This window comes from Pleuronectes platessa, chromosome 12 (assembly GCF_947347685.1).
Source record: "Pleuronectes platessa chromosome 12, fPlePla1.1, whole genome shotgun sequence".
NCBI classification, from domain to species: domain Eukaryota; kingdom Metazoa; phylum Chordata; class Actinopteri; order Pleuronectiformes; family Pleuronectidae; genus Pleuronectes; species Pleuronectes platessa.
The window spans coordinates 12,216,580-12,234,720 of record NC_070637.1 but is presented as its reverse complement, the minus strand read 5'-3'; the positions used below and the strand labels follow the sequence as shown (position 1 = coordinate 12,234,720).

General features: G+C 42.8%; 1 protein-coding gene across 1 annotated transcript in view; it reads left to right on the top strand.

Annotated features, from left to right (window-relative positions):
* Positions 1-1,721: 1,721 nt before the first annotated feature.
* Positions 1,722-18,141, top strand: part of itga9 (integrin, alpha 9) — a 53,051-nt gene continuing 36,631 nt past the window's right edge. The window contains exons 1-14 of the mRNA XM_053435838.1: positions 1,722-2,219; positions 2,456-2,583; positions 4,667-4,773; positions 6,956-7,079; positions 8,640-8,707; positions 10,710-10,839; positions 10,923-11,008; positions 11,108-11,170; positions 12,107-12,244; positions 12,708-12,813; positions 14,861-14,955; positions 15,631-15,721; positions 16,041-16,086; positions 16,204-16,358. Coding sequence (XP_053291813.1) covers positions 2,044-2,219; positions 2,456-2,583; positions 4,667-4,773; positions 6,956-7,079; positions 8,640-8,707; positions 10,710-10,839; positions 10,923-11,008; positions 11,108-11,170; positions 12,107-12,244; positions 12,708-12,813; positions 14,861-14,955; positions 15,631-15,721; positions 16,041-16,086; positions 16,204-16,358 — 1,513 coding nt within the window. The 5' untranslated portion in view covers positions 1,722-2,043. The remainder of the gene's footprint in view (positions 2,220-2,455; positions 2,584-4,666; positions 4,774-6,955; positions 7,080-8,639; positions 8,708-10,709; positions 10,840-10,922; positions 11,009-11,107; positions 11,171-12,106; positions 12,245-12,707; positions 12,814-14,860; positions 14,956-15,630; positions 15,722-16,040; positions 16,087-16,203; positions 16,359-18,141) is intronic.

Here is an 18,141-nt window from a genome sequence, read left to right as displayed (position 1 = left end):
CTTTTGTCACTCGTTTGTCTTTCTTATCTCTCTGTGTCTTTAATGTAAAATCCAGACCTTTATCTTATTAGCTGTTTTCACATAGTTCCGTCCGGTTCACAGGCTAAAGATTGATAACAAGACAGTTTAAATAGACACTGGAGACGTCTCAACAAACAGTGGTTGTAAAGATCCTCTTGGTCTTGTGTTACTTTAAACAACGGTGAGTTACTAAAAGCAGGTGACCTTTGTTTGACATTCCATTTATTTGTTACAACAGGTAAGTTTCATCATGTAAAGAGCACACACATACTTGTATTAGACTGTGTAAGCCCTCATTTGATTCAACATTACTGGTCAAGAATGTTATAAGTAAGTAAGTAAGGATTTTGACTCCTTTTCTTTGCTTAAGTAAACTTAAACCTTTCAGAAAACGATTGTACAAGAGAATTACTTACAGAGAGACACTAGAATTAAATGAATTCTACATCAGTAAACTTAAACATTTAAAACCTCTCCAGACTGCAACGAACATTTAACATTTTGTGACCGACAAGGTGTTTTAAAATGACACAGTATCTTTTAAAGTGTATAAATATGCATTTACATTTAAGTAAGTAGCATATTTATCAGATCACCATTCTCGAAAACTGGTTAAATAGTCACACATTTAGTCTAACATCTGGTTCAAATAAAGTTTCCACATTCAGCAGATGAATTTCAACATGGTGTCACACATGCACATACACCGTTATGCACAGTGAAGGTCAAACATACAGAAGAAGAAAAATCTAAACCCAGTTTGAGCAGGAATGGGAACTAACAGCTACAGGAGCGCACAAATACCGACACTATACAAATATAAGCAAACTGGAACATGTAGCTGGTCTGTTATGAGACAGCATGTAAAGGTCAGACTGTTAGTTTATACTCTGACTTTGGTAGAGATACACATCGCTTAGAAAACTAATAAACTACACACAGAGCTGGTTAATGTGCACAATGAAAGGATATTGTATAGTATAGATAGTGTGCTTTACAATGAAAGCATGTGCACATATTAATGTGTAACAAAGTGTGCTCCTACACCTCGGGGGTCGTGACCCACACACGATGTGGAGGGTGTGTTGCAAAAGAGAAGATCAGAAAATAAATGTCTGTGCTTTACAAAGTTATGCTTATTAAAATATTTGCAATATTTGCCTTTTAATTTAATATCAATGTTGTCAGGACTTCAACAGATAAAGCAAGGAAATAAAAATCAGTAATTGATGAGTTGATTGGTCACAACTGCCTGTGACAGGAGGGTGGCAAATAGACTCTTCCCTTTTTAACATGTTTGGGGTCTCTTTCATTTAAAAATGATTCAGCAAACTATTTTCTTATAATAAAAATGTTGAATCCTCTATTTAAAACAGTGAACCCAATGGCCTCCTCGCTGGGGTGACTTTATTAAACCCTTGGTTCCTCCTCTTGAGGATAAATCAGTGAAGTCCTGAATAAAACAATAACCATTGTTTGGTTCATTCTTGGTGGTAAACGTTAGGTGGCAGCAGTGCGCCCTCATGTCTCAGTTTGACTCTCCACTGAAATGTGATGCTTTGCGCCTCAAAAACTCTCCGCGTCTCCCCCTGACCCTCGGTACCAGCGTCAGGTCCCCGCAGTGAAGACACACGGTCCGGTTGGTCCCTTTCACAATAAAACCCTCGCCGCCACCTCAGCTCCTGTGCTTTTATTTTCCAGTTGTTATATATCCTCTTCTCCCTCACTGTGTTTTTTTGACACATCTGACTGCGTTTATCTCCCCGACAGGAGCCTGCGAGCTGCAACTTTCTCAGATTGACACAGAATGGAGAGAAGCTGACGCACCGTTATTTACCGGACCGTTAACTCTGCTCCTCCGGCTTTCCCTCATGCCATCACAGCCTGCATGTTGTCTCAGACCAAGGGGAAGATAGTTTTTCACAACTCCTAACACTGAAGTGTTGGCAATTGCTCCTCATTGTTTCCCTTTTCTTCTTTTTGGACACTTTAACCGCGTTTTTACGCACGGTGCGCAAAGGGATGGCTCCTCTCCGGGGACGAAACACGGGAGTACTAAACGTTTTTCACGTCTGTCTCTTTATTTCAGCTGCTTCTTCTTACAACATAGACTTAGAACATCCTGTAGTTTTCCGCGGACCAAATTCTAGTTTTTTTGGATACTCGGTGCTGGAGCATTATCATGACAACACACGCTGGTGAGTCCCATGTTGTGCTGTTACTGGAAATGATGCAAGTTTCTATCAATGATCATGAATTTGAACTTTTAGAACACATGTTTGCACTTGGGATGCATCCTCAGCCAGTGCATGCAAACCAACCTTGCGTAATCTGTACTTTAACTTCTCCTGTGCGCAGTAGATTATCTTTATTCAGAGGCTGCAGTGGCACCGTTTAATGTTCTATAAAGTGAAAACTCTCCTCATGTGTGCAGGGTGATAGTAGGAGCCCCGAAAGCGAACTCCACCTACAGTAGCTCCGTGCACTCTCCTGGATCCGTGTTCAAGTGTCGGGTTCACAGCAACCCGGAGCGCCGCTGCACAGAGATGGACCTGGGCAGAGGTCAGTCACCACAGCCCGCAGCATCACCACAGCAGCCTCACAGCCACAGACACACACACACATACAGCCACACATCCACACACACACACACACACACACACACACACAAACACACACACACACACGCACGTACACGCACACACACGTACACCGACACACACATACATAGAGACACAAAACTGAAACAGAACTGAAACATTTACACTAAACTAATGTTCACTATCAGGGGCTACAGTACACACACCCACACGCACACACACGTACATAGAGAAACAAAACTGAAACAGAACTGAAACCTTTACACTAAACTAGTATTCAGTATCTGGGGCTACAGTACACATACACACACACACACACACACACACACACACAAAAGCAACAGGAGCAGTACAAAAATGAACACTTAATTCAAATAAAAGGTCCCTATTTCCACACACACAGAAAAGTTCACTATCAGGAGCTGCAGTACACACACTGACACACACACACACACGCATGCACCCACCCTCACACACAGCTTGAACAGTGCAGAAATTAATACTTTACACACACGGAATAGTTCACTATCCACACACACACTGCCTCTCTCATCCACTCTGTGTATAAACTCCCCCCAGCATCTGTTTTGTTTTATCAGAATAATGCAGCCTTATGCTCCTCTCTCTCTCTCTTTCTCTCTCTCTCTCTCGCTCTCTCTCCCTCTCTCTCTCTCTCTCTCTCTCTCTCTCTCTCTCTCTCTCTCTCTCTCTCTCTCTCTTTATCTCTCTCTCCACTCTGCTCTCTCCTCTCTCCTCTTTCACAGAGCGACAGTTGTTCTTTTTTTAGTTCTCAACCTGCGATAATGGGGACATGCAAGAGACAAGAGTGTTCTGTGTGCAGAAGTCCATAAATATTATGATAAATATGATTTATGCCCCTGCTAATATTTTCCGAGCACATGAGCCAAAAGGTTCAGTAGCAGGACGTCCCCCCCCCCAGCTCCGTTTTTGTGGTCAAAAAGCCGGGCTGCACGCATGGCTTTAATATTAACCCCGTGCTCTGTCAATGTATCACCAAGAGAGAAAGAGGCAAGGACCACATGTGCTGCTGTGACCAGTGAATCATGGGTCAGAGGAGCATAACCTTGACGGGTCAGTGGAAGCTAATAACACACTGTGAGACAACCACATTTCATCGGCTGCTCCAAACAAAAACAACAATCGTTTTTTAAGCAGGAATTCCAAACTCCTCAGGCCAGCTTGTTTTTGTCTGAACATTATTGTAAAAGGAATATTTCAGTGTTTTTCAATGTTGTTGGGAGAAAACATGATGGGAAGTCATTTGATTTGGCTCAAGGGAATTGGGGCGAGCATTTTTACCTCCGCCAAGTAGCTTATGTTTCACCTCTGTGGGTTTGTTTGTCGGTTTGTTTGTTTTTGTTTGTGAGCTACATTACACAAAAACCTGAACAGATTTATAAGAAAAGGATGTGGTATGGGTGAGGGAAAATTAAGTTACATTGTGCTGTTGATCTGGATCAGGGGTCGGATCCAGGAATTTTATTTATCTCTTTCTATAACATTTTGTTTGCCGAAATTTTCCCAGGGAATCATTTATATACATCTTCAGAAGAAAAAATTCTGTCACGCTTAGGGAACTGATATTTATTTGTGTGTGACATTTGGTGCAGCTTAATTGGATTTAAGGAGACTGTTGGGCCTTGGCGGAGTTACAGTATGTGCCCTACTGCTGCTATTCTAGCTTTCTGATGTTTGAAGGTGACAATCAGTTGATTGATTGACAAAAGAACAGGCAGATAACTTAGTTGTAAAGATAGTCATCTGGGGACCCCAATAAAAAAAGGTTTGTGTCGTGTATCAACCAGTTATCAGACTTGTTCAACTCTCTAATATTGGTATTGATATCTTCTTCAAACATCTAGAGTCAAAGAGCTCTAATTAATATCATGATAGAACTGTGTAAACTTGCACATTCAGCAGGATTTACTAATAAAGACCAGCGCTCAGAGAGCTGACAACAACCGACAAGTAACAAGTTACTCACTCCAAGATGTCCTCCATCCTGACTCTCCTTGTGTTCTCAGGAAACAATCCCAGAGAGTCGTGTGGGAAGACGTGCCAGGGGGACAGAGACAACGAGTGGATGGGAGTCAGCCTGGCCCGGCAGGACAGAGCCAACGGACAAATACTGGTGAGTTCAAAAACGCCGCTGCCGCCACTTCAGCAAGGCTTAATATGAACCATGCATGCCCCTCAAAAACCGGCCCGATTATACCAACATCATTGTAACAAACGTCTTACCATGAACCACACTGTTAAACCACAGCTGCTTTCAACATTACAACCCGTCTCCAGCAACAAAAAGGCCTTTGCTTCCATTCTGTGCCACATGCTTACAAGCAGAGTGGAAGTCCATGATTTTCAACTCTTTCTTTGCATACTTAGAGCTGGAGTCACAGCTGAAGCCAGCCAGATTTGGAAAGTGCCGCGTGGTTACATAACACTGTGAAGCATTCACCTCGTGTTGGGAGCTGGACGAGTCAGTGGAACAAGGGGTTTGTCGAAAGTAGATTGTTGCTTATGAAACCAGGAAAAAAGGCCATAAAGGAGAGCAGCGTTAAGAGGAAATCAGAGGTAAAGTGGTGCTAATCCCAGACGTGCTTCACTGGGTGTTTGCTCAGAGATCACAGGGCAGCTGGCAGAGTTTGTTTAGGCTTCGGCCCCTCCGCGGTGGTCCCATCTAAGGGCAGCCTTTCATTAAGGTTAACCCTGGTCTCCTGCGATGGGCAGCGAGGGAGCAAGAGGCATCCCATGACACTTTGAAGGTGGACTGGACGACTCTTGAGCCCTTCAAGTGTGAATGTGCTTGAATACCTTCACTGATTGACCTCCAGCTCTGGCAGTCACAGGAATCCTTTCCCCTGAAGAGGTTGAGGTAACTGTTCAGCCCTTATTCCTTTTTAATATGTGTGTCCTTGCTCCCTTCTTTTCTTTTCTCCCCCCCTGGTGGAATGTATTGGCAGGATTTACAAACCGTTACCTTCGGATTTACTTGTCAGTCGGTACGTCAGAAAGTCTGCAGACTTCTTGGAGTTTTCAGACTTTGGGATTAGAGCGCAGACATGTGTAACAGCGAGCTGTTACGTGCACACTCTTTGGCTGCCCATAGAGAGGTATGATAAATGAATAGGTCGTGACTTCCCAGAGCCACATGTTCCTTTTCCTTTTTTCTTTATCTCATGTGAATGGACTCACGTTCCCGTGCAACAGGAGAGAAACGGGCTGCTGGGCAGATGTGTGCAGTGGTGATTTCATTTGGACGGTCGGCGAAGGCCTCGTTTGCGATTGGCGAGTTGACAACGTGACAACGGCAGAACATAACTCCGATACGATACTCCAGCCATGGACGCCTTCATGTGCTGCCTCGACAGAGCCTGTCAACTGCTGGAATCTCTCCTTCAGCTATGTTTATATCAGCTGATTGGTCTGTTCTCTCAGAAGAATCTGCTTCTACTCAACAGTTCATGGTGGCGTCGCTCCTACTGTTGGCCAAGCTTGTCGTTTGTTTCTCAACATAGCGTCTTGCTTCCAGACATCTGACGCTTTGTGTGCGCCCAAACTCTTTTATTCATTTGGATTGGCTGTGTAAGTGTGTGTGTGGTGTTTGTGTGTGTGTGGGCGTGTGTGTGTGTGAGGGAGGCCGAGTAGGAGAGTTAAACAGTGAAGGGGGGAAATGAAGTGTCCCCCGAGCCACAGGAGCCCCCACCACCATCCCCCCGGGTACTAAATTATTACCACATTCACACTTATACTGTACGTGGCCTGATCTGTGCCGAGCTTGAACTCTGGTCTACATTTCCCCCCCTTTGCTTTCTTCTCTGTGAAATGTTTCATTTTATAAAATATTGTTTTAAGAAATACTCCAGAAATAAGAAATGTAAACCCTGTTTTAGCGGCGGCACATTAAAGTCTAAATTTGCTCCCTTTCTGATCTTTCAGCGCTTCTTTTTTTCCCTTTTCTATTTCTCTTCTCGAGTTGCCTGCAAAAACCCGGCAGAGCTGTTTTGAAGTGAAAACGTTTAAAACACAAATGTTAATGTGATGGTTTTTCTCGCTGCACATTAAATCCAGTTGGAGAAACCCAGATCTCAGGCCACCAGGCTGAGATATTCACAACACAGACCGTGGATGTTATGGTCTGGGTTATGGATGGGCTTTAACTCCCCCCCCTCTCATTAATGATGGTTTGACAGCCACAGAGACGCTCTGACTCCAGCCCGGCGAGGAAGGGGCCTAATCAGTCTGCGTGCAGTCTGAAATGTTTGTGTTTACAGAGCGAGCATGTTGTCTGAATTTGTGTTCCTCTCCTGCAGGCCTGTGCTCACCGCTGGAAAAACGTCTACTACGACTCAGAGCACATCCTTCCACATGGATACTGCTCCATCATTCCTCCAACGCTTCAGGGACGGAGCAAACCGCTCATCCCTTGTTATGAAGGTATAGTTCCCTTCGACTTTACTTCACTTCAACCCATATGAACTCAAAGAGAGACGTGTTCTTAGCCCCTTTAAATTGATAACCCCTTGAAATCAAATACAAATTCTATGTCCAATCCTTCCAGCCAAGTTTTGTGGAAATTTGATGTGTAGTGTTATATAAATGGTTCACATACACAAAAACAACGACCAGCAAACTAAAATATGGTTGGGGGCAACAAAAACACAGGTTATGAGCCTCATTAGCAAACGGGCAATTTTACACAATATGTGGCCCCTAAAGAGAAGTCAAAGGAAAATCTCATAAAAGATGATATGATAAGAGATTTTCCGGGTCCACAGAGGATAAACCCTAATGGTTTTGATGATACCCTCTTAGTGCCACTGTGAGGTCAACATCATTCAGCCGGATCTCTGATAACTATTGAATTAATTGCTCTGAAATGTCATATCTTCCTGAGGATGAACTCTAGTCTCTTAACTCTTCATCATAAGGTCAAACTTTGAATTTGTCCAGTTCATTGGTTTATGACCAAATAACAACAGGTTGTGTTTATTTATTATTCCTACAATAGTCTTGTGACCACACAGATTTCTGTTGGGACCCCATGAGATCTCGAGACCTCCACTTTGGGAAGCTCCGCTTTCACCTGTTTATCCTCCTCAGTGTTTACGTTTTATTACGGCACGTGAACTTTACAGCCAGCACCATCACATCTGCTCCTGGCCTCTGATTGGTGTGTTGGCACAGAGGACCAGTACCATGAGAGCCTTTAGGTGTGATCTCTCATCCTCAGTCCAACAGGAGTTCTCTGGCAGGAGTCAGCTCCCACCATACTGGAGTTTATTTAACCAGATATATGAACATTTGTCCAATGGAGCTGCAGAGTTTCTATTTCCAACACACCTTTTTGCAAAAGAAAAACATTAATATTATTGTAAAGATGTAATTACAGCATAATTGCATTTGTATGAGCAGAGGCTTTCATAGGATTTTCCAGAAGTCATGTGTTTATAAGAAAAGATTTACTCGCGAAGTCGAAAAATCTGATTGTTTTTTATAACTGTAACAAATCAAATCCTTTCGTTCCACAGGTTGTTTTCCTCCGGTCACACTCTACGACACTAAAGTCAGCTTCCATTTGGAAAATAGGCTGTGTGTAACATTTTGAGCTGACTCATGCAAACGTGTTCCCACATATGTTGTGACTCAGGGCTGTTTACCAAAGGCTGTTTTACACCTTCATTGTGCTCCCAGGTCAGGAACTCACTTCCTTCCGTAGCTCCTGTTGCCAACCGAGGAGAAGCCAAGCGGACTTTGCATTTTATATTTACTGCATTTGATCCAAACTCAATATTTTTGTAACCTGAGAGCACTGTCAACCCCCCCACCCCTCGCTTAAGTAAGAGGTCTTCTCAGTCTGTCTCTCTGCACCCGGGCTCCTCTTGGATGGGACCAGGGACTTTGACTAGCTCCATATGGAATGCAGGAAAAACAAAACTCCAGTAAACGCTGGCCCGAGCGCAGAGAAATAATTTGTGGTTTTCTTTTTTCTTACAGACTATAAGCAGAAGTATGGGGAAGAGCACGGCTCGTGCCAAGCCGGGATAGCGGGAGTTTTCACAGAGGTCAGTAACACTGCTTGTTCATCCTCTTAATCCATGTGACACTCGCTTTGTGTTGGTTGTCATTATCCAAGCTCTGCTGTCTGCTCACTGGTATAAAGCTGCATCAATCAGATCACTGTTTGGTGAATGCAGCAGTACAGTCACAGCTTCATTCATGTTCTGTTCTTTGCGTTTTTCATATCAAGTATTGAAAGAAAGTATTGCTTTTTCTCATATTCTTTACTTTCTATGTGGAGACTAATTTTTCTCCGTTAATATTGTCACATGCCTGATGTTTCAAATAACCTTTTTTTCCTTCTTGACTTTGACTCTCTGGTTTTCTGAGGATATTCAGAGATTTTATATATGGAGCTGAGGGGAATTTCTTTCCTTCCTTGTTCTGAATTTTACAGTCAGACGTACACGTTAGTCAGCGCTCTGGAGACCAACAAAGGCACAAACACTACAGAGGCCTCACCTGAACTCTGGCGCGATTCAAGTGCTCAAGAATATATGACTATTTCTAAAGCACAGACTCATTATTGGTTTTGTATTAACCTTTATGTATCTTTGAAAAACACCTTTTCACATGTTTGTCTGTAAGCAGCAGCTGGTGCAGTGAGCAGAGAGGGCGAGAGGAAGGTCAAATAGTTTTAACTTCTGAGAGTTTTTTTGAGCAAATTTAGTTTGAAAGGGAAAAAAAATGCATATTAGGCATAAATAAAAATGTGAAACATGTAAATTTGATCACATTAGACATTTTTATTTTCTCTACATTAGCGTTATGATTCTTTCCTGATGTTTCTCATGTGCAGCATGTTCTGCAAAGACCTTTTTTTGAAGTCTCAAATTACAGTAATGTAAAAATGTGTCCTGGGGCTTGGACATGGCCCTTAAGGGGAGAAAGACTTATTGAGGTTTGATTTAATTATATTACATTACATTATTAGTTCAGCTTTTTAAGTTCACCTCTTGTTAAAGTCAAGAAAAGAAAAAAAGTGAATTGAATAGTCACTGAGCAGAAAACTCCTCAAAAACATTCAATCCATTAAAGCAAATTAAAGAAACTCCACTTATGTATCTTTTCCGGTTTTAGTAATGTAAACTGAATATTTTGAACTGTAGGACAGATTGAACAAGACCTTTAAACACATTTCTTTTTACTTTGGAAAACTAACATTTCTTAACTGTTATCTGAGTCCAGATGATTAATTGTGAAAAATCTGCAGATTAATGGTAACACTTTTATTTACATCCCTCCATTCATTTCCATAAAAATAAGAATTCCCGGGTTCGCCTTCTTATTCAAATCTGCTCCAACAGTCGTCAGGTGGAGGGGGCTGTAAAAAGACATTTGTCTTCCAAGAGAAAAGGTCCTGGAGACGCTGGCTTCCACAATGAACCCACTGTTTTAAAACCAGAGAGAAATCTTCACACCCACTTTCTTCTTTCGCCGCCTGAGAATGTCACTGTTGGTCTGTTAAAGTATTTGAATGACCCCCCCCCCCCCCCTTAGAAAAGAATGCGGGGAATTTAAAGAAAAGATGTCCAACTGTTAAACCGTATCCTTGTCTGAACCGTGGGCCGCCCGCCTGGTGGTGCCCAGATGTTTGAACGCATCCTGCTGAGTCAGGTCGCTTTCTGCGTTCTCCTCAGTTGTGTGTGTGAAGCGGGAGGTCTCGGTGGTGACGAGACGTGCTCCAGTGGGAACACAGCACCTTTTATTGGCCGCAGCAGAAACAGAGCATCCTAATAGTCACGGCTTAGGCCCTTTACAAGAAGAAGAAGTCGTGAACAGCTAATTTTACAGCCGTCAGTCTGCTCCCAAGTTCTCGTCACATCAAAGCTTCAGCTGGCATGCCAAGTCTGGAGATGTGGTCTAGAGCAGATAGCACAAACCAGTCTGTGGCCACTGGTAACCAGACCTGCACCCAGCAGGGTTTCCCTTTTTTCCCCTCCCTCTTCAGAAGGCCAGGCACACGGAAGGTGAAACTCAATGAATGTTGGGTTTGTTCTTTGTCAGGAGCTGGTGGTGATGGGGGCACCGGGGTCCTACTACTGGACCGGGACCATCAAGGTGTACAACCTGACCTCGGACTCTTTCTACAGCCCAAACAAAGAAGACGTGGACTCCCACAGATACAGCTACCTTGGTAAGAGACAGTCACTGAGGAACTCTTTGTGTTGAGGGTGTAATATATAAGGATCTGTCAGTGATTACTCTCCGTGTCTGCAGGCTACGCTGTGACAGCGGGACACTTCTCCTCTCCTAATGTGATAGACATAGCTGCAGGGGCGCCCCAGCACAGCGGCAGTGGAAAAGTAGGAACTTCATCTCTTCTCTTCATTTCCAGCGGTCGAAATGAAGTCCTTTGTTGGTTGCTGCAGTGATTTTTTTGTTTTCGTTCTTCTCCGACACAGGTTTACATTTTCAAGATCGACGGTGGGTCTCTGGTGAAGAGTTTTCAGGCCTCAGGGAAAATGGTATGAGCTCGGATGTGGTTCGTCTCATATCTGTTTTTAATCATTACGCAGCACATATTTTGCACTGAGGTTATTGCTAGGAACAGTACAACAGCATTGTTTTTAACCGTATCCGCCACAGGGATTGTGTAGTCAGCTCTTAAGATACAGTACAGACACAGCGGCGTAATTGCTTTGTTGTCCGAGCTGCTGTGTTTATTTCTCCTTTAAGCGCTTTAATACAGTAACAGTGATTTAAAGAAGCAACACACTCGCCAGAAAACACAGCCAGGGAGGTGGCTAATGCTTCTCATTCAGAGTAAACTAGAGTGTCACTCAGTAGAAAGCAAACCTCTGCCAATGCCCACCAGTCCCCTTGGATTCAATCAAGATGCACCAAGTTTCACACACACATAGAAATCTATGAATAGTTGGATCTGGGCCAAAATTGTATAGGCTCTTCATTGACCCATTCTGTATCCTTCAACCAAGTTTTGTGTTATCCTGTTCAAACTCAAACCAAACACAAACGGACAGGGGTGAAAACATAACCTCCTTGGCAGAGGTAACAAAGACGCAGGTTATTGTCTTGATTTGGACACAAGATGTGAGCAGTGCAGGGAGACGTGAGCAGCACGTGTACTTTTAGTTCTTCTTTATTTTTATATCTGATTTAAGGTTGGAAGGACAATATGTCTCCTTTCTGTGATTAATGATGAATGATTGTGATGATGCCCCGATTTTTCCTGGATGAAAGCTTGAAGACATATGTTGTGTATATATATTTTTTAATTTGTATATATATATCATACATGCATATATATATATATATATATATTCAGTATATGTATGTTTCTATTCAAGGGGGTAAAGCGAGAAGGTATATTTTTGATGTTTAACCTGAAGGAGACGTGTCTGTGATCTGACCCATTGCTCTGTGGCTCGGCTTGGTTCCAGATGGGCTCTTACTTTGGCTCCTCATTGTGTGCAGTTGATCTGAACCAGGACGGCCTGTCGGACCTGCTGGTGGGGGCACCCATGCACAGCCAGCTCCGGGATGAGGGCCAGGTGTCTGTGTACCTCAGCAAGGGCAACGTGAGTGGGATCTGTGGGTCAGCGGGGAACTTGATACCCTGACGCACAGATTGACTTGCTGCAGTCTCTCTCTGTCTCTCTCCACGCTGATGTACATGTCGGAACTGTTACTATTCGCACACTGTTGATTTTTAGCTTTGCTCCTGTTTGATTTATTCCTGTATTTATTATCATTTTCATAGAATAAAACAGTTGTACAATGTGTGATTCAGCAGTGAGATAATGTAACCGACTAAGAACAGAGCTACTGTGTGTGCAGCTTATATTTATGAGTTATAGCAGGACTCTCTGTCTGTTTGGTTGTGAAATTGTTTATATAAAAGTTGACTGTCTGCAGCCGCGGCCAAATCAGTTTATCTGTGAGAAGCTGCAGTAATTTCACTGCTGCAGGAAACTGTAGGACCTTTCTTCTTTCCTCTGTGAGCTCTGTATAAACTCTTCTCTCCCCTGCTTCTGTTCTCAGGGAGTGATGGAGGAGGGCGGTGTTTTAACCGGTGACAGTGCTTTCAATGCTCACTTCGGAGAATGCATCGCTGCGATAGGAGACATAGATGACGATGGGTATCAAGGTCAGTACAAAGTGACACTTTTAAAACTCTATAATTCGTAATTATATTTCGACTATCACATTGCTACATCAGTGAATCCATATACATGAAGATGCTGTATTATTCTAAGCATTTTATCCCACTATTGCTTAATTTTTCTTGTGAGACAGTAAAAGAGCTTTTCACCTGTTGATTAAAAGATCAGTGAAGCTCCACTCGGTACGCAACATCACTTACCTTGATGAGTCCCAGCCGTCACTGCTGTGAAGCGCTGGTCGCCTGTTTATTCAAAGTTTATTAATAGGAAGATATCATGTCTCCGATATTGAACGGTTATCAAGGTATGACCGACTCAGAAAGATAGAAGCCAGTGCAAAAATTTAGGTAAAATCAGGATAAAAGTAAGTGTTCAGGAGGGATTCAAAACCAATTATTGTTTCAGCCGAACTTATTTCGTCAGGGAAATATTTCCAGAGCCTCTGAGCTCTGACTGCAAAGGTTCTGGGAGAGTCTGGGACAGATAGCAGGTCTCTGCACGAGGATCTAATGGTACGAGCCGAGTCCAAAACAGAACGCAGAGGCATACGCACAAACTGTAGATCAACATTAAAGACCAGCCTGTGGGTCATGACACCCCCCCCCCCATAACAAAAATAATTTTAGTGGTCAGGAGATTATAAATGAAATAGGAAATAAGGAAAAGAAGGAAAATAAGCACATTGTGGATTTAACATGCTTCATTCCAGTTAACACAAATGACTTGTATAGTACCACAACCATTGAATGTTTTGAAAAGTCTCCTTCCAACGTCAACGTCTGCTGCACAAAATAAGTGTCCCTGAAGGAAAAGTTTCAAAACATTCCCAAGATGCAGAACAATTGGCATTGTCCTGAAGTATCTGTGGGCATGCAGACTATTATTAGCCACTGGTGAGAGGTCAAAACAAAGTCGGGGGCCGTGTTTTATAGGTATAAAGCTTGTTACGGCTCTCTAGTGGTCTATGAAGCTACAACCCAGGCAAAGGCAACCACTTTGTAACAGCGGTCGGTGCTATTGTCCCGTACTCATGCAACAAAACCATTTCCTCTGTATTCTTGGGAGTAATAAAGTCTCACACTTTATATTCTTCACATTAGCCAATAGGCAAACGCTGGCTGGCTGAGTTTCCCAGTAGGTGCCGTCATTTTGTTTTGATAACCCTGCTCCGTCAGGGGATCTGTAGGAAATGTTGCCCTCTGGTGCCCGGGTGTGCACGGGTTCATCCGGATTAAATCCAAATTAGTATCACACACGGAGACCCACATTTACACTGTCTGGTTCCCCGGTGATTTGACTTGGCGTCCCTCTCAGGCTGGGAGCTGGAAGCTGCTGCCTGGTTTCATCTCCGTGTGAGATATGCCTCAAGGCCTGCAGCCTGGCACAGTGTGTGTGTGTGTGTGTGTGTGTGTGTGTGTATGTGTGTGTGTGTGTGTGTGTGTGTGTAGGGAAAGATGGCAGCTGGGAAGTACAACTCATCTCGTAACTCATCACTCTCAAAGTGTCGAAGGAGCCAGACATGCTCGATTACTGCAACTATTATTTATAGTTCAACTGCTGCCATTTAATTTGAAAGAACTACCGTAGAAATAATATTATACACTCGGTTTCACCAACAACAAAAGACTTGTATAGTTCTACTTCCACAGAATGAGTTGATTGTTGTCGGATATTTTTGGTTCTTCTACAGTTTCTGCTGCACCGCATGGCGTGGAAGTGTGTTGGTTTATAAAAAGAACGTTTACATATGGACTTTGTGGAAATGGGATAAGGAGACGTTGTTTCACTGCCCTCGCCAGCACTTTATAGTCTTGTTTCCACTTTCTCAGAGGTCGCACACGTTTTTATTGCCACTAAAATCACATAATTGTCTATTAAGAGTCTAACTGTAAAAGCTTGTTTCCCAGGCACTGGCCCAGGCTTAATGAAGGCTTGTGTACACATCCCAACAAACACACAAAGTCATTTGTGTACCCATTCATTTCTGTTCCAGCTTTTACACAGAAACACTTTTTGTCCTTTATTTGTTAGACGTAGCCATAGGAGCACCTAAAGAGGACGACTACGGGGGAGCGGTTTATATCTACCACGGGGACGCCACTGGAATAATCAGCAAGTACTCAATGGTAAGACAACTCCTGGGACATTTTCTTATCACCAAAACTCTCATCTTTCCAATTTGACATTTTCGTCTGCGTGTTCTAGGTGTAGAGCTCTTTTTTTACCTGGCATTTCATATTTTTTTTTATTTGAGGTAGTTGTATTCTTCTGGTATTTTTCAGTTTTGCGTTTGATGCATGTTAGAAACAGCATTGTATTCTCGGGGAAAGGCAGGAAAAGTTCTGGAAAATATATAACGCAACTGATTCATACGTGTGTGTTCTCACAAAGACACCCCTTTGAAAATTCCTGGAAAATTCCTGGAAAATGCATTTGGCTAAAAGCAGCACTAGTGTCATAGTGTGTTTTAGTAGTAGGCAAAGAAATCTCATGATGTTATTCTCTCTTTAGTAAAACCAATAGTTGTCTCTTTTACACTTGCTCGTGCTCATATTAAACAAACAAGATATAATACATCAATTAATTGAGCTCAGGAAACTGCCAGGCTGGCTCTTTCCCCCTGTTTACAGTCCTAATGCCAAGCTGAGATACCACATGTGTTATTTTTTACAAGTCTGTAAAAGCAATGATTTATGTATGAAAAAAACAAACGAACCCATAGGAAAAATAACACATTACACAATGTGCTTGTGTCCGTGTTGGCTCACGAGTTGTTTGAAGGCTGGTATCATCTGTTGCAGAAACTGTCTGGGCGCAGCGTTAACCCTGGTCTGCAGATGTTTGGCCAGTCAATCTCCGGCAACGTGGACATGGACGGCAACGGTTACGCAGGTGAAGTCATCTCATACTGGAAGAGGGGGCGTCAGGAAAATTGAGTAAAAACATAACAAACAGAAAAAGGATGATTAAATATTAGTTTTTGCACCCTCCTGGCTTCAGGCTCTCATTGTGCTGTAAGTGCAGAGTTTCAGACTCGTGACAGAGGCATCTTGTTTACTGCATTCCACAGCTGACTTCCAGCCCGAGCCGGCATGACAGTTAAAGACCTCTGTGCATTGTTTGGGATTTGCAAGTGTAAAGAGTGCTGTCAGCAGATCATATCTTCTTTGTGGTCGCTTATTAATCCATCATGCTCATGTGTTTGTTCTAGATGTCACCATTGGAGCGTTCATGGCAGATAGCGTGGTGCTGCTGAGGTGAGGGACTGGATCGAACTCTTGGACACAGACCTGTTTTTTTTCTACTTCGCACGAGTCATTTAAATGTCTGATCTCTCCCACATCGTGTTCCTGTGGCGGCTGATGTGGTCGTAGGTCCCGGCCTGTCATTACAGTGGACGTCTCCATCTTCCTCCCTGTCTCCATCAACATCTCGGTGCCGCAGTGCCACGAGGGCCACCACAACCTGAACTGCTTCAACGCTACCGTCTGCTTGCGCTTCCGGGGAAGACAGCTGCCCGGACAGATAGGTATAGAGAAGAGATGAAGAAACATGCCGGCCACTGTGATAGAAAGTCCTTAATTCATATTTAAGTTGGGGTTTAAAGAAATATTGTTTAATATATTGGATAATTTGCTAATTATTCTTATCATTCAGGATAATTTTATCACATAAAGACTGTAAGCTAAGGGTTACAGCTAGCTTGGCTCTCTCAAAAGTTAAATATACCAACAATCTCTAATTTAGAATTTTATTTACTGTATCTAATATTGTCAGTCCGCCCAAAGTGTGTATATTAATATAATTGCTATGTCTCCACCTTCTCCCACTATCCTAAATATTCTGAATACAAACACCATCATCTTGAGCATTTTGGAGAACCAATCATGAGTCAGTCTCATCTGTCAATCATTGCATTTCACCCTATTTTTGCCCTTGTTTTGCGGGAAATCAATACAATACAATCAAAAAAAAAAACTACTGTAAATACTCAAGTGTGATACCTAAACCGACAGAAACCATCTTTGAGAAAAATTTATTATATTTATATATATTTAGACTTTTTAGTTTGGCCCATGTCCCATCCATTAATATGGAAGAGGTGGCAATCGAGATTCGAGATGCTTGGGCTTGTAAAGACCACGGTATATCTTTCCTGAAATGTAAAAAACACTTTAACTATTTGTTGGTGACCAGCGTCCAAACATACTGAAGTTCTAATTCTTGTTGGCACAGTGAATTTTGAAAGTGATTTTCAAAACCTCACCAGTCACTTGTCATTGCTCTATCATGCACCTGCAGAAGCATTAATGCTAAAGTGAAATTCATAACGTTTAGACGGTCATTTAAATGAGGAAAATGTGTGAGCATGATCATAGGGTCACACCCTCAGTGTGGTTAGACCTTGGCTGTCGTTGACAGTCACTGCTTATGGCCGATATTTCGCCCTTCAGCCTTTGCTTACTGGCTCTTGGGTGCGGTGCTTGTTGATGGCTGAGGTGCAGTCCTGTTCCAGTGTTTAGGTGTGGTCACCCGGAGCCGCCCCCAGGGGAGCAGGAGTCCTGCTGTTACATAATGACTACATCCCGGCTCGTAGGAATAAAGCTTCTCTGTTTAGCCGTCTGGCAAACGCCATGGAAAATGCAGCACTATGTGTTTGGTGACTCCCATAATGAAACCTTGCTTTGCCTCCTCTGTAGTGAGCTCATGGCGTTCCCTCTGTTGGAGGGAGGAAACAGTAGGCTTTGGTCCGACTGGAGTGTGTGCACCACCCCTCCCACTCTTTTAACAGTATGACACCCTCTTGAAGCAATTACTACAAACTGAGGCTGATTCATTCAGAGAACTGGGTTTCAATGGCCAGAGGCCCGTATATGGGTTTCTCGGAAACATTAGTAATGTTTAACTTCATGCTCATGATTTCTCATTTCAAAATGGATTTTGTGTCTCAGCGTCACTTAAGCCAGGGGTGGAACCTGCAGGAATGTAATTATTGAGATGTTTTCTTTCACAGCAATAGAAGTTCTGCTCTACCAGTTGGAAAATGAATTTCCTTTTTTGGTTAATCCTTGTCTGCTTACCTTAAGCTACCGAAATATCTGCACAAAAGGCCTATTTTTAAATATAGAGCACTTTGTCAGTATCCATCCTAGCATGAGCTAACATTATTACAAATAGTTTACGTTTCAGTAGATGAAAGAACTTCAGATGAAATCGAAATTCATCACAGTAGGAAACCTACGAGGAAATTACATTAAATTGACTGAAATTGCTTCAAATTTTCTGAGGCAACACAGAACAAAGAGCTCCTG